Genomic DNA, 16,092 nt, shown 5'->3' with positions numbered 1-16,092 from the left:
ATGTTAAAATATCATGAAAGTAAAGAACATCGACAACCGATGGAAATTTTCTTTTTTTCTGGATTTCTTGGGGTGTGCAGTGCACACCTTGAACACCCTGAATATACGCCACTGGTTTAAACGCATTAACATTCCAGGCACTTCTCACTGACTTTTATTTGAACATTCACATGTCTGTGTAGTTAAAATGATATTTTATATGTTTAGTGGCGTACAGAGAAAGTTTTCATCGGAAGCGGTTTGAAAAAAAAAATTTTTCCTCTGGCTAAGTGAAAGTATGCTAACCTACTTTTACATGGCAGAAAGAAAAGTAGGTCTGTGATAGGTCACAAAAGGCAGTTCTGTAATTGTACTGATCATCAAGGCTCTAGACTAGAGTCTAAGGTGTCGAGCCAGCTTCACCAACATTAAGATTTTTGGTTAATTTGTAAATATATTGATTTAGTTAGTATTATTTGTTGTGGCTGTAGAAAAAATTAGGTCCAAGATGAAAGATTTTATAAACCCTGTGACTATCTTATACTCATGTTGATACATCACCTCGACCATACATGTCATATTGACTACCTATTAAAACAAATTTAAATAACCTAATTATGGTTTCAAAATTGGTAGTTTGAATGAGCATCTTTACTAGAGCGCAAACAAGTTTTCAAATAACCAAGACGACAATTAAATTGAACCCCACTGATCTGCAATGTTTCAATAGGCCAATTTTATTGAAAACAAAGTTTGATTGCTTTTTCTGAAAGGTGATCAAATAGTTATAAACTTGTAATATTTGAAGCAATTCTGTTAAAGGAATTTCTTTAAATGAACAGTTAAACTCGAAAAGAGACGAGGGCAAAATAATTTTGTACAAACGGAAACAATCTTGAAGTAGCCTACTCTGTGTGTTGCTTAAACCACCCCTGAGCCAAACAAGTTCATATACATTGACCAAGCACTTCATACGCAAGACCAAGCATTTTTCACTTCATGAGGTTTTCTGTGTTGTAAGATTCTAATGTATTTTATATTTGTTTCGGGCCCATAACGAAACCAAATTTCTACGATTTTGAATAGAAAACAAGAAAGTTTTTCTTTCAAAATCAAACAGATTTTGTTTTTAAAACTTTTCAATATAGAACAAAACTATGTTACGTTTCTCAGCAATCGAGTGTAGCAAGAATTGACAGCGACAGACACCAGTGTTTCCCCCATGTGGTTGGTATTTTTTAACTTCTAAATCATTGCAGCTCTGACGACGCATATGCATATATATCTTCATGTGCAGTACTTGGAGTGATTGAACAACAAAAGGATGAAAATATTAATAAGAGTTCAATTGTAGTCCTGCCCCCCAGTAAAAATTAAACTTTCCTAACTATAGCCCATGTGTTGAAAAGGTTGCTTGCCCCTGGCATAGAGGGCGAGGAGGTAGTTTATTTGAATTTTTTTTTTTTTTTTTTTTTTTTAAACTTCTTAACATCCCTCATTTTCCTCCGCCAAATATCTTTTGTTAGAGAAGTAATAAACACAATCTATAATATAGCTTAGTAATACTCTATAACTGCGTAGTTTATTTAAATTTTATTTTTGTTTTTTTAAAAACTCCTTGCCATCCATCATTTTCCTCCACCAAATATCTTTTGTTAGAGAAGTAATAAACATAATCTATAATATAGCTTAGTCATAGTCTATAATAGAGTAGTTTATTTTTATTTTCTCGTCGTCCGTTTTTATTTTTGAAAAACCTTGTGCTATCCCTCATTTTCCTCCTCCAGGAAATCTTTTCTAGGGAAGTAGCAAGCATAATCTATACACTCACACGTAGTGTGGAATGAAGATTGAAAACTTTCTGGTAACGAAGGTGTCCACTTAACTCAAGGAGTTTTTCGTTCCCACCTACTTCCACAAAATCATCAATGTTCTTTTTTTGAAGACCTTTGAATCAATAAGAATAGCAACATAAATTATTGGTTTGTTTCTGATTGTTATGTAATACAAAATAACAGGATTTTAATTATGCTTTAATTTCAAAGTTTATACATAACAAAATTTGTTCGCATTGTTAATATAAACTTTGTATTCTCTTTGGCAATTATTATGAAAATGATTAAATCTATTTGTTTAATTTTTTATTATTTATTTAATCTATTATTCTAAACAAAATTACCATTGAAGAGAACCATTGTTTATACATGGACAGATTCCATCTTCACTGTTGGTGGCAGAGAATATGGTGGCACTGGTTTGACTTCATGTGAAAGTTACAACATTGTTGAAGACAAATGGTACAACAGCGTTGATATGAATGAAGGTCGTTTTGCTCATGCTTTGGCTTCCACTGGAGGTTTGAACTTTGTTGACAAATTAAATAAGTGTAATCAATGTGTTGTGATGAAATAATTCATAGATGGTGCCAACACTGTTATACAGTAAACTCATTTATTAAATTTATAAGTAAATATTATGAGCACAGAACAATCCAATACCTCATAATTTCATTGGTTGTACAAACCATTCTTTATGCTATTGAGAACAACATGATCACAATCACATTCGATTCATGGTGGGATTGATCAATCTCATCACATCGAATGTTTTCAAACTGTAATTATTGCACAGTTAGTCGACTGTTGTGTCGCAAGAACCAATTCTATACAATGCTCAAGTCCTTTGTCGCTTAAACCTCTTGCTCAATAGAACTGCGTTCAAGGACATAAATCAGTCTTAGTTCAAAAAGAAAGAAAAAGATACTAAATTATCGCCCGTCATCATTTTTCACCAAATAAATCTCTTTTTTTTTTCGTTCATAGCAGCAAATTATACTGCTTAACAAGTTTAAATGGACTTCACAGAAATTCAGGTCTAGTAGATACTGTTAGAATCCTGATATTAAAAAATTATGTCTGATACTTTCTATGAACTTGAAACGAAACGCACAAGAATCTCTGAACGCTCCAAAAATTAACATGCTTTGAATGATTTTTCGCCGTTTCATTCAAAATTGAATAATTATCACAAAATGAGATAATTGATAACTATCCTGTGCTCCTTTCTTTGTTCATTATAATCAACTTATTGGTTATCAACTACGTGTCTGAGAGGTGAGAGCGCTTGCACGATGCTGGTGACGGCGGTTCGGCATCTATCCATTGTGCCTTGGCACACACATTGACATGCTTGAAGGTGGACACGAAGGTTGACTTCCTTGTCATCACGTCCACTTAATCTAAATCTTCAACCACAGGGCGTAAATCTGGATAAGATAAAACTGCTCACTTAGGTTTCGAGAAAATATAAAGAAACAAATAGTTGGAAAAATTCAGCTGAAAATGTTTAAAATGAACTGTAACAGTTTTGGAAACCCAATGGATACGTACAAACCACGGCTAGTAAGCCATTGTACAAACTAATGTACCTTGAATTAAATATTGATTTTAATATTGTCCTGAGTCTCAAAACTTTTTGTGGGCTGCAAAAAAAAACTCATTGTGTGAAGTGTTGTGGGTTGAAGCCTTCTGTAAGGAGGAAGGAGAGGTTAGATTACAAACATTATTATATCGGTATAAGGCCTTTATTGGAGACTACAGTAATAACAATTAACAACTCATATCATATTTTCGAACGTAATTGTACATGACACCATAATACTTAAACGATTTTTAATTCCCTCTGAACAGTCATGAAAATATTTGCTTATGTTTCTGGGATATTGTATAACCTATAAAAATCATTTCCTGAAAACTAAACTTTTATACCTTACGGTTTTTTGAAGTCGTCACTCAGTTTGCATTTTTTTACATATATATTTTGGCTTCAATGGTAATTTCAATCAATATTGTTCCAAAGTGAGCTTCATTACTGTTTGTTGTTGAAGCAAATTGTGTTCATTAATGTATGGGTTGTGAGAAATAGAATGCATGCGTAATTTGCGTGCATTTGCTCAATTGGTCTGTCACTTTTGTACGTTAAAACCAATTGTTTTTCACGTGATACATGCCTTAAACAAGACATTACGACCTACCACTGTTCCAGTCCCCTGGCTTTGCTACTGCTTCTATGCATTTTCTTTGTTCTCACGAATTTGTCAGTTCAACCGATTGCGTTTCTTTTATATATCCGTTTTGTTTCGAATTATAGATGTATCGATATCGGCCATTTTTGGAGTATTGCCATTGGCAAAATTAGGCCGAATTAAAAAATGTAGAAAAATTCATTTGCTGCAGATTTTTCACAGTTAGCAACAAGATTTTTTGAAGTACCGTAGCAACTGACGTCACACTGATGTAGAATAATAAACTGTTCAAATGTTTGATACCTCACGTTCCCATGACTTCTTGCGCGCGCCTTCTGGCATTGGTTACTTGCAGTGATTATTTCACTCAAACAAAACGTTTTGTTTCAGCAGTTTTGCGTCAATTCATTCTTAAATCGTAAATGAGACTCAATTTCGCCAATGTTTATCATGTGTGCTTCTTTTTTACTTCCAATAGAGCATTAAACTATTTACGCTTTTCGTCCATACGACGTCATGAAATTACATTTCAAAGCGGCGTAATGACGTAACATCATCTCAACATTTTATCGAATTATGATTCAACAAATTCGATCACCACAGGTGGTTTGGTACGTAAAAAATTAATTCACATTAACTTTGAAGTTCAGTTGAACAAAGCATCCATTAATCAATATGTGGTGTACGTAGTCAAATCACATATCAAGAATAAGTCCATATGATTTTTAAGATTTACATCAACTCCGCAGATCAGAAACAATAAGGTTGAGGCGTTCACAAAACATTTTGCTGATTGGTTCAGTGAGGATTCGTTGTCCCATTGCTTTCATTTTGAGTGATTAGACTCGTTTTCAATTCATTCAATTATTAAACATGACGTATTAACATTACAATACATCAAAGCAACATTTCGTAATTAGCATTCATGGATTTGTTTATGAAGTTTTTTACAGACCGACATTTTGTTGCATCAACGCAAACCAAGCAACGCAACAGAAATAGCGAAGAGCAATTATCATTAGGCCTATAAGAAACCACAAAAATGTGAGGCAAATAGGGATGGGTATTTTCGAATAGTTGAGGATTCGAATCTATTCTAGAATAATTAGAACGAAACTAGAATTATATTTTCGCCAAAGAAAATGAAGTAAACACAAAATGAAGTCAAGGTTTTCTTTGGGGCACAAACTATGTAATTACAATGCAGTGTTTATGGCTTTCCAAACCTCTCCTATCCCCTGACAAGATTTTGTTTTGCTCCCGTTCATACAATAAACTTATTCAAACGTAAACCAAAGCAACAGACAATGGGTTAGATTGATTTATTGTCTGCAAACGTTGAAACAATTAAAAACCCGATGTGCTACGAGAACGTCATGCAAGAAAAATGCTTATTAATTTTGGTGTTAGTGAACCAAGCGATTATTGCACTAATGGCTGTTGCACTGTTGGATGCAGTGGTGTGACCACACAAATCAAATACTAAAGCCTACGTTTCGTCACGATAATTATTATAGACTTTAAGAAATTAAATTAACAATATTATATTAATTAGAAAAATTTGTATGTTGGCTAATGTTACTTGTTTCACTTGAGGTTCTCCCGAAAGTTCTGCTTTAACGTTTTCAGAGGCAAACCAAATGAATCGATTCTAAATAAAATTCCCCACTTTTCTTGCAAAGTCAAACGGTTTAGCATTATAAATTTTCCTGACGTTGTTGTGAAGTGACAAATTGTGAAAAATCGCCGCAAAGCATCTTGGTAGTACAGAATGATTTTCAGTCAAGCACAGAAATCATCCATTTGCACGTCATTTTGTTTGTTAGACCGTGACTACGTACAAGGGTTATGTAGCCTAAGCAAGTACATGAGTTCAAAAGTAAATTCAATTCGCTTTTTACTTTTCGCTCATTTTTTAAAATCTAATTGAGAAGAACCGAAACGCTCAAGTTTATATAAAATAATAATCTCTAATTGACTGAGGTAAAAAATATGATTGTTCATTGTTTAAGGATATCTGTCAGCTACTCTCAAAAATTTGAAAAATTATCCAAACAATGCAACATCACATCAACTAAACGCAATAAAATTGCTGATTACAGTAATCTCAGGTCATATAGCTTCGAAATACCGGTCAAATACTTGCAAATTCTAAACGAGAATTGTCACTGTTCTGAGGGAAAACCTCGAAACTGGCAACTGCGATGCCAATCGGTGTGTGTACGCTTGCACAACGTATTTGTTGCACTGCTTGCACGCAGTTCATCCGTGATAAATAACGTAAATGTGACGCGAAAAAAAGATATATACCGAATCCAATTAAAGGTTCCAACTATTCAAACAGTTTAGAATTCGAACCGATTCGGTTTCGGTATTCTAAACTGCTCTTCCTTGGACGCAATTTGGCAACATCACAAGACAACGATGTTCTTTGACTTGTCAGGAGCAAGTGGTGATTACTGTGGGAATTCGTTGCGTAGCCGTAGCTTACTTACGCTGTCATGACATTCTTTAAGCTTGATAACTTTGTAACAACAAAAGGTTAAAATTAGATCACAAACTGATAGAACCAGTCTATTAAAAATAACCCAATTCCATGGTTTTTTTGAACGTCTGTCGACGTAGAAATGATGCAAATTTATACATTTTTGCTGCCTGGGTAATCTGATCAATCCTGGCAAAAGCAACAACCGAACAACAAGCGCCCTTAGGTTGAACACTTGTCGAATAGTTTTGTATGACTACAGAAATGACTTGGTTTATATTTTATATGTTATTACAAATCATGATAGCCTATGTAGAGAGTTTGCGCAAACCCTTTTATTAATTTGTCAGAAACCGCAATTATGATGTTTGTTCCCTAATGCCTCAGTCCTCAATCATGGCGGGCTTTTATTACTAAACACTACTATTATGGCACAACAATGCAGAGAAATTGGATCGATTGAATCTTTACAACTGAAATATGCCAATTCAAAGATTTTTTTTTAAATTTCATGCAAATAAGGTCAAACTTAGCATTTGATCTAACTCCTTGCTAATACGAAAACAGTTCTTTTTGCAAAACTAAAGTATCGGAAAAATATCGGTATCGGCCTAAACTGTGATATCGGTATCGGCGATAATATTAGTATCGTTACATATCTTCGAATCAAAAGTATTTGTCTTAACTTTTTTGAATTAAACTTTTTGTGAAGGAATTCCTTCGTTTTGACCAAACAAAGTTTGCTTCAAGCAGACCTAGTGCAATAGTGCATGCATATGAAGAGTAATGAGCATTGAGCAACATGGAAAACACACAAAAAGTTTAAACTAACACAAAACTTTTCAGCTTATACCATGCTATGGCTTATATTATGTGAATCAAACTCACTGCAACGTAATGAGACAGAAGCTACATTTGCAAAATAATGATCTTCCAGTGCAACACACTGTTTGTAGTGAAAAAAATCGTTAGAGTAAAACCCGAGAAAAGAAATAGATTCAAAATGTTTGCACGTTTGTTCATCCGGAAATCACCTTTTCAATGCTTTTTGTCAACATTATCCACTTTGCACCAAATGTTGGTTCCGTTCTTTTGTTGATTTTATTTTTCAATAAAATTAAAATAATTTGTGATCTTAGCGTCCCAAACAAATCTTGAAACTTTTATAAAATTCATGTCTTACATATCGGATGCAGCAATTGTTATTTCTAAATTTTGTATTGAATTATTTGAGCTTATCAGGGCTGTGGAGTCGGAAGGTTTGTGAGGTATCTGGAGTCGGAACCGGTGGAAAAAGCACGATTCCGACTCTGGCTTGATATAAAACGAGGAACAATAGCACGTTTGTTGGTTGTGTTATTTTTGTGTCACCGATTGTTTCAGTTTTCTGTTTAAGTTCATTTCTTTGTCTCAATGATTGTTCTTTTGACTTAGTGGTAGGTACAGTAGCTTATGTTTGCTCGATATGACGTTTTTTTTTACAATGAAAACGAAATTCTTGGCCATTTAATTTAAATTCAGTTAAGACAAACTCTTTTGCGTCAAATTAAAGTAATTGAAGTATTTTTGAAATGTTTTCGTGTCGGACACTTTTATGCTTAAATATATGTAGTCACTCTCTTAAATCAAATATAGTTATTACTACCTGAAGCCTTTACAAATTGTTTCACCTAACGGATCATCAGAAGGTCTTATTCAAATAGAATCTATTTGATTAAGACCTTCTGATGATCCGTTAGGTGAAACAATTTGTAAAGGCTTCAGATAGTAATAACTATATTTGATTTAATTTGCTCTGCTTTGCCTTTTTGCTTGGCATTCAGCACTTTTTGTAGTATTAATAGTTTTCATTGTTTTAGTCACTCTCTTACAAGTTTTATGTATCTTCATATCAAATTAAATAACGATTTTTGGTAGTTAAGTGACGATATACCAAGAACATCATTAAACCGATCACTCTTCTCACAATGTAGCTTTGAATTTGAAAAAAGTGCCAGTTTTGAACGTTAGATTGGACTTAGTCGTACAGTTAGAAATCAAGAATTTGCAAATTTTCGTTCGACTCCATGGCTTTGATTTTCATCGAATCGATTTTTATGCAAAAATAACTCAGTCCTAGATTGGTTCATTGAGTTATTTTTGTTTAATGTATGTAATGATGTTCGCCCGTTTTCATCATGGGAACGGCAACATACGCATGCAAATGCTGTCACTGACAATTGCCGAATTTGACATTTTGTCGAGGTTGCCATATTTGTGTTGTCATGAAATATGGCGCCATATTGTTTTAAAATAATAGCCTATAAAGATGTGTTACAAATTCTTTATTAATTCTTTGTGTAGGCCTTTGTACAATCACACTTGTTGCTTATCAAAAGATGATGAAGTTACAATGCTAACGTAATAATTTTTTTCTTGACTTTTATCAAAACAAATTTCTTTGTTGCACTTTATTTTGGTTTATATTCATGTTTAATAAGAGAAAATATTTTTTCAAATTTAAAAACTTTTGGAACGGAAATATTTAATGTCAAATTTTTGAGTTCGTAAAATGAACGGGATGTAGTTGCTGGTGTGCAGCACTCCTGTAGTCGTCGCATCTTCCATCATTATTATTGACACAGTCGCAACAATCTCTATTTGTTGCATTTTTATATTTAAAATATGAGGTAAAATTGGAATACTATTATTAACAAACTATCAATCTCCAACAGGGTTGATATACGCTGTCGGTGGTTATAATGATGGAGGGGTGTTGAACACAGTGGAATGCATGGATCCACGAGAAGGTCGGTGGAGAAGAATTCCGTCCATGAAAGTTGAAAGATTTGGTTTATCTGCAGTTGTTTTGAACGATCAAGTCTATGCAATGGGTAGGATTGATTGTGTTATTATATCAACGTTTGTTGCCATGTTTATATTAATCTGTTTGTAAAAAACTAGGACTCTAAAATCAGAAGTTTTGCTGAGTAGCTCAATATAATTAATAGAACATACGCAACTAAGCACCAGGCGAGCATGAGAAAAGCTTTCAAAGTTGATTAATAAAAAAGTAACCCATATAAGACAAACGTTGCGTTTTCGCAACAGACAAGTAGGTCGCGCTTTTTTTTATTTCTAGGTCGAACTGCTTGAGATTTTGCGGTCAGTCCAGTTTCATTAGTTAGTTTAGTGCTATGAGAGTCAGAAACAAGTTAGCTTATCTGTTTATTAGCCTTACTGAAGTTTTAACATAGTTCTGAATTTCGACATTTTTTTGGAATACGATGGCTGCAAGAAATATTAGGTAAGTTGCATTTTTATATGACAAATTTACAATTTTTTTTAGTGTGTATCTTAATATAATGTATTAGGTATTGCTTGGTTCACTTATATAAAATCTAGCTGTATTCTAAGTAGAAGTGTTTTCGTGTTCAAAATGCGTGGCAATTTTTGTTGCGTTTTCGCAACGTTTGTCATCACAGATGCGCTAAACGATGCGTTTTCGCAACGTTTGTCATCACAGATGCGCTGAACGATGCGTTTTCGCAACGTTTGTCATACCGTGAGCTTTCGATGTGCGACCGCTCTACATTTTGTTATGGATTGATTGCTGTTGATAATGAAATATGCTAATCTGTAAATAAAGTTTTCTTTACAAACTATAATCTGACCCAACTCAATCCATCTGCTATCTGTCTTTGAATGTTTTACTTTTATAACATATTGCATTAGTTTCGTACATAATTACAGTAGGCCAAAACGAAAACCTCATGCAAGAATATTTAACCGCTATCCAAGTTAGAATTCATTTGGCAATTAAGAATTATATATTAATTATTAAAATTCTACAATGTGCTTCAAAGATCTGTTGAAGGTTTTCAAGTAATACCCCATAAGTCCGACTTATCTTCCATATCATAACAATTTTTCAGTGTTGCAGGAAATCTTTTGTGCTAACTGTTGGCCTTATTTAGTGATTGTTCTCGAAAGCAAATTACAATGTTGTTCTACTTTTCTAACTCTAGTTTTCCCACACGTGTGGTTAATTATTTTTGTCTCCATTGTTAGGAAAAAGAGATTGGATGAAGAGTTGGAAGAACTTGAAAGATACTCTGACAAAGAAAGTTCTGAAGAAGAAAATAATGATAACATCACTGTCCTTCAAATGTCTGAAGAAATTAGAGTGTTTATCGCTCCACCGGATAATGGAAATATTACTGATGAAGATTCAGGTGACGAAGGAAATGTGCAGCTGGGCCATTTACCGCGTGATCAGCTTACGGCTGAAGCTATAGTGGCAAGGTCCCGCTCCTTCAGTTTCACAATACAGGATAAATATTCGAGGCAAGAAATGGTACTTTTCAATCCTCTCCTACATGTTGAATGTATGTGTGAACAACGCTTGGCTGTTTGCGAGTGAAGGTGGTTACAGCCAAGACATGCTGACCTTTACCAGATCACTGGTACAAATCTGGCTTAAAAAATGTGGAGTCCCTCTGCAAAAAAACAGGAAGAAAACGGTCGCTAACAAACGCGATCAATGCAGAGATGCGGTTTGATCAAATTGCTCATGATATCATTTCAAGTGAACCCAAAAGCTGCCGAAGGTGCAGACAATGCCAGAGCCAAACAGTATACGTCTGCAAGAAATGCGATGTTCATTTACATTTGAAATGCTCTCAACATTACCACTAACAGTGAATACGTTTTTACGAGTGAGTAGCCTACATGATAATGCAACCGTTTTTCCAGCAATAAATCTTGCAAACTGCCAAGCTGACTTAGTGTACTAAATATTACAATATTTCAGAAAAAACACTGCAGACAGATCATAAACTGATATGCATACAACTAAACGGATGAAGATAATAGCTAGGAAGATCAAGAGATTAGACAGACATAGCCTACATATATGTTTTAAGTCTGTACGAATCAATTGCGACAACAGCAATAGTATGCGTGGTGACAAACGATGCGTTTTCGCAACATCCACTGCCGGCGGGATGACAAACGATGCGTTTTCGCAACGTTCGATTTTTGCAAATATTTCAATAAATCAACAAAACTTAAAATTTTTTTTGGCAATTATCATCCCTTTACACACTATTAAAGATGATATGTGACTTTCACGAATTTTTAAGCATCTTTATTTTTCATGTCTTATATGGGTATTAAATGATTTAATTAACGAGTTTTTTCTCAACTTTTGAGAACTGACTCATGGCTGCCTAAAGATACGGCCTGATTTGTCACATTTTGCAGAAATTTCCAGATTTTGCCAACATTAGGCAAATGTTCAATTGAATTTTTCTAAATATTATATTTTTACGCTTTCTTTACTGTTTTCCCCAGACGATACAATAGGTTTAAACATTCTCAGATGATGAAAAACAAAGACAATTTGATTTCGAAGATTTTAGTCAGACTGTTAATTTTTCAATAACAGTCTGATTGAGCGTTTTTCAACTTAATTTTTCTCATTTGCTACTGCTTCCCCAAGGCAACAAAAAGCTTTTATATCATTAAGAGACCGCAAAATGTAAAAAAAAATTCAGAAAATGTCAATCAAACACTAGCAGCAACGGTAATCAAAATCTGCAAAATGTGACAAATCAGGCCGCATCTTCAGGTGGCCATGTTTGACTTTAGTAACCATTTCATTGGCTTAGTATCTGGATCGTTTGTTTATACAAGCTTGGGTTCCATGACAAACGAAATAAGTATCAAAGTTTTAAAACAAACCAAACCCGGTACTCACAATCCTCCTTCGTGGCGTTCAGAACAGCGCAGTTTGGAGGAAGTGAACACAAGATTACGTCACAAGGCCAGTCCAACGCATTGAGTGTGGCGTGTCCGGCGCTTTGAGAAGTTATGTGAACAAAGGATGACAAAGCATAGATTGGCGCCACCCTACGCCTAACCAGGCACGGGAACTTCAACTTGACTCAGTGCTACTCAACCACTGGGTTGTGACCTAAATGTGGATGATCCTTGGATGTCAATGGTCAAACTAACATTGCTCAATTTGACACAAATCTTACAAAGTCCCAAAAATTCAAAACTTTGCAAGTTTTGCAGTTTAGTTTTGCAAAACTTTCAACAAGTTCTGTTGATCATGAGTAGACCTGCTGCATTGCATTAACTTCTCTTCTATCTTGAAAAGTTTCGAAACAAACCATTGCTAGTATGACGACTGTCATTGTGACGTCACAAGGCTACACGGGTTGGCTTTCCATGTTTTGTTAGTTTTTGATCAGCCTGCAACTGTTAAATTTTGTCTTTTAACCTGCTTGATACAAAAAGTCGTGAACAGCTAAATATAAGTTTTTCTTCCTCAAACTTCCAGTTTAGGGATTTACATTGCTGCACCTAATGACAGAGCAGATATTGTCAGATCATTATATGAAAAAAAAATTAACTTGAACTTAAACATTTCCTTGAATTTATAAAAAATTGGTAGTAACTTCATTAAGAACATACAGTAATGCTTTTAAAAACAAAACTTTGATATTAAATTCCAGTAGCCAACTTAAATTTACAACTTCAAGCAAACTGAAATATTCGCTTTGTCGTTGCCAAGTACACAGGAAATTGCTGTGCGTCCACCATTATGAACAGCTTGAAGCTTCTAAGATCATTTTCTACATCTATGAGTGTATCTGAGTTTTGCTTACAAGTTGAATATTTAATGAATGTATCAGTCCACCAACAAAGATCGACTTTTAACACCAATACATGATTTGCTAGAAGGTCGCCATTACCGAAAACATTTCCAGCATGATCGATCTCGCCACATTTTAAATATTCCACTGGTTTGTAAGCTTCACTTTGGGAAACGGAAAGTTGGCAAATAGAAGTTGCTTTAAGTTTTCACCTTGGAGACTGTTTGACAAAAGTTGTTTGTTTATGAACAGTCGGAAAAATCAGCTGAATTCTGCAAATTGTAACAAATCAATAAAACAAGTGAACCAGAATTTATCAGCATACTATGTGCAACAAAAAAGTTTTATATTTTTGTCAAAACAATTTCTCTGTGGAAAACACTTTAACCAAGATTATAGAAAGAAGTGATGAACGGAATCAGAGAGAATCATGTAATTCAGTATTTCAAAAACAAAGTTTAGATCAGCATCTTTTGTTTTATATTCTGCTACGCGACTTGGAAATTTTGAATTAGAAATATCATCGACATTGTCAATAATTATACAATATGTTGATTTTTAGAAAACCGCTTGTTGTCACTGCCATCTTGCATTACAAAATAATGAAGAGCACGGCCTACTAGAACACGGCCAAATATGTTGCTATTTGAGGAAATTTCTAAGAGTCTGAATTGTTACAATCATAGCTATGACAAACCTATCATCTTCCCATTTCCAAAAGTAAGTAAAATGAGCAATATTTGCATCTAGACATATTTTTGGCTTGTTTTTCCGGAGATTAGATATGTATGTGAAGCACAACCTATGCAATAATAATGTAAAATATGTAAAATTTTCCAACTACATCCTGGAGGTAGTCTCATCATACAGTCGTTAGGTTTTTTGTATAGCAGGATTTTTTGCCAATAGCTAAAGTTTACTTGCAAAATTAAACTTGGTGGAAAACAAAACGAACTAAAATTTAAATTAGCACATCAAATGAACCGCTTAGGCTACAACATAGAATTCACAAAAAATCCTTGATATTTTAAATAGAACATGCAATTTCACCAAAAGCGACACACCAAACGATACTACCTCCAGGATGCAGTTGGAAAATTTTACATATTTTACATTGTTATTGCATAAGTTGTGCTTAACATACATACCTAATCTCCGGTTAAACAAGCCAAACATATGTCTAGGTACAAATATTGCTTATTTTACTTACTTCTGGAAATGGTAAGATAACAGGTTTGTCATAGCTATATTTGTAACAATTCAGACTCTTAGAAATTTCCTCAAATAGCAACATATTTGGCCGTGTTCTAGTAGGCCGTGTGAAGAGTCACTTATTTTATCAATTATTTCAACTCTAAGTTGTTCATTTGTAACATGAGCATTTTGCTCGTAGAACCAATACAGAACAATGTAGAAAACTAGTTTTTAAATGGCCTGGCCATCTCTCGATGTAAAACTGAAATGACTAATGACAGAAAGAAATATCATATTTATGTTAAAATGAAACAGACAAATTTGATAATGCGGTGCCAAATAATCGTTATAACAAAATAATAACCAAAAAAAGCAATAAATGCAATTTCAGGACATTACAGCAAAGCGAAGGTGCTGAAGCAACACAGTGGGTTCTTATTTAGCGCAATCTACATAAACACAACGCTCAAGCGATACACGCGCGTAGCATCCACGGCTGAACGAATGTCAACCCTAGATGTCACTATAACGCAGATTCAAGATGATTGCGATATCTCACCACTTATCATTCCTAAATGTTCCCATTGCATGACGTCACTTATTGAGTTTTTGCATAAAATGCAAAAATGTGTTTTTCAAATGATATTTATTTGCTTATTTTGTTACAAATTGCTATGAATATGTTCGTCCTTGTAAGATGAAGCAAAATTTTGCTATTTTTGCAACTCATTCAAAATCGTTCACTTAACAAGCCAATGTAGATGTTATGACAGTTTGTTCATCATGGCCGATATACTTTGCATGCATTTAGTTTACCTTGAGTTGATTATTTGGTGTAAACCTTGCAATAGAACAAGTCTGCACTGCATAAACGAGGCAGCTAAGGTTACCAAAATATTTATACAATTTGTGAATATTGACTTGGAAACCTTGTCCGAACAGGAGGATTTGGCGCCAATTTGTCCAATCTGTCTTCAGTTGAACGATTGGATCCACGGAAGCAAGCATGGTCCGATGTTGCTGATATGAACGTTGCAAGAAGATACCACGGTTCATGCGTCGTAGACAGGATGGTGTGTGTCGCTGGAGGGTGAGTGGTTGTTTGTGGACGTCATCAATGCACAGAAAGCATGAATAAGTTGAATTAATGGAGTATACCAACCTGTGAATAGAAACATACGAGATGCTAATAACTTAGTATGAGATCATTACAATTTATTGAAACATAATTTGATTGAATCTGTCCATCGCTGATGTAAAATTTTAAATTTTAGTCGATTTAGTTTTTAATGTTTTAAATTTACAGTATCCAACTTTTGCAAACGAGAGAGTTGATTTGACTGAAATAATTCAATTATTATCAGTTTTCATGTTCTGATTTTTATTCGATCACAATTTACAGACCAACCGACGCAATAGAAACGTATGATGCAGCGAAGAATACGTGGGAAATAGTTGGATATGTAGAAGAAATTAAACATGCACAATTCATTGTAGCGATATAGTTGTCATTATTAACTAATCGGGTCAATACATCGATGACGATTGATGCGATGTCAAGCCATGAATCATCTTGATATATCTTGCTTCGTTGGATTTTTGAAATTCAAAATCTTTTACTTTTTTTGTTATCAAAGCAAATTTATTTGTTTCGCTTTAACACTTTGCTCCTCAAAGGGAGGCCAGATTTGGCCCCCCCCTCATATTTCCTTTGATTGCTTGAAGCACAGTAACGCCATGCACTTTGTTTTTTTTGACTTTTCCTA

The 16,092-nt window shown here is 34.3% G+C and overlaps 1 protein-coding gene across 3 annotated transcripts in view; it reads left to right on the top strand.

The window, feature by feature from the left end:
- Nucleotides 1-16,092, top strand: part of LOC145774261 (kelch-like protein 35) — a 43,821-nt gene extending 27,729 nt beyond the window's left edge. For all 3 annotated transcript variants that reach the window (XM_082585457.1, XM_082585458.1, XM_082585456.1), the window contains exons 4-7: nt 2,192-2,335; nt 9,203-9,361; nt 15,269-15,416; nt 15,729-16,092. In XM_082585457.1, coding sequence (XP_082441583.1) covers nt 2,293-2,335; nt 9,203-9,361; nt 15,269-15,416; nt 15,729-15,831 — 453 coding nt within the window. In that variant the 5' untranslated portion in view covers nt 2,192-2,292 and the 3' untranslated portion in view covers nt 15,832-16,092. The remainder of the gene's footprint in view (nt 1-2,191; nt 2,336-9,202; nt 9,362-15,268; nt 15,417-15,728) is intronic.

Source organism: Aplidium turbinatum, chromosome 7, assembly GCF_918807975.1.
Source record: "Aplidium turbinatum chromosome 7, kaAplTurb1.1, whole genome shotgun sequence".
Classification (NCBI taxonomy): Eukaryota; Metazoa; Chordata; class Ascidiacea; order Aplousobranchia; family Polyclinidae; genus Aplidium; species Aplidium turbinatum.
Note: the sequence above shows the minus strand (reverse complement) of the source record. Positions and strands in the feature narration are given on the sequence as shown.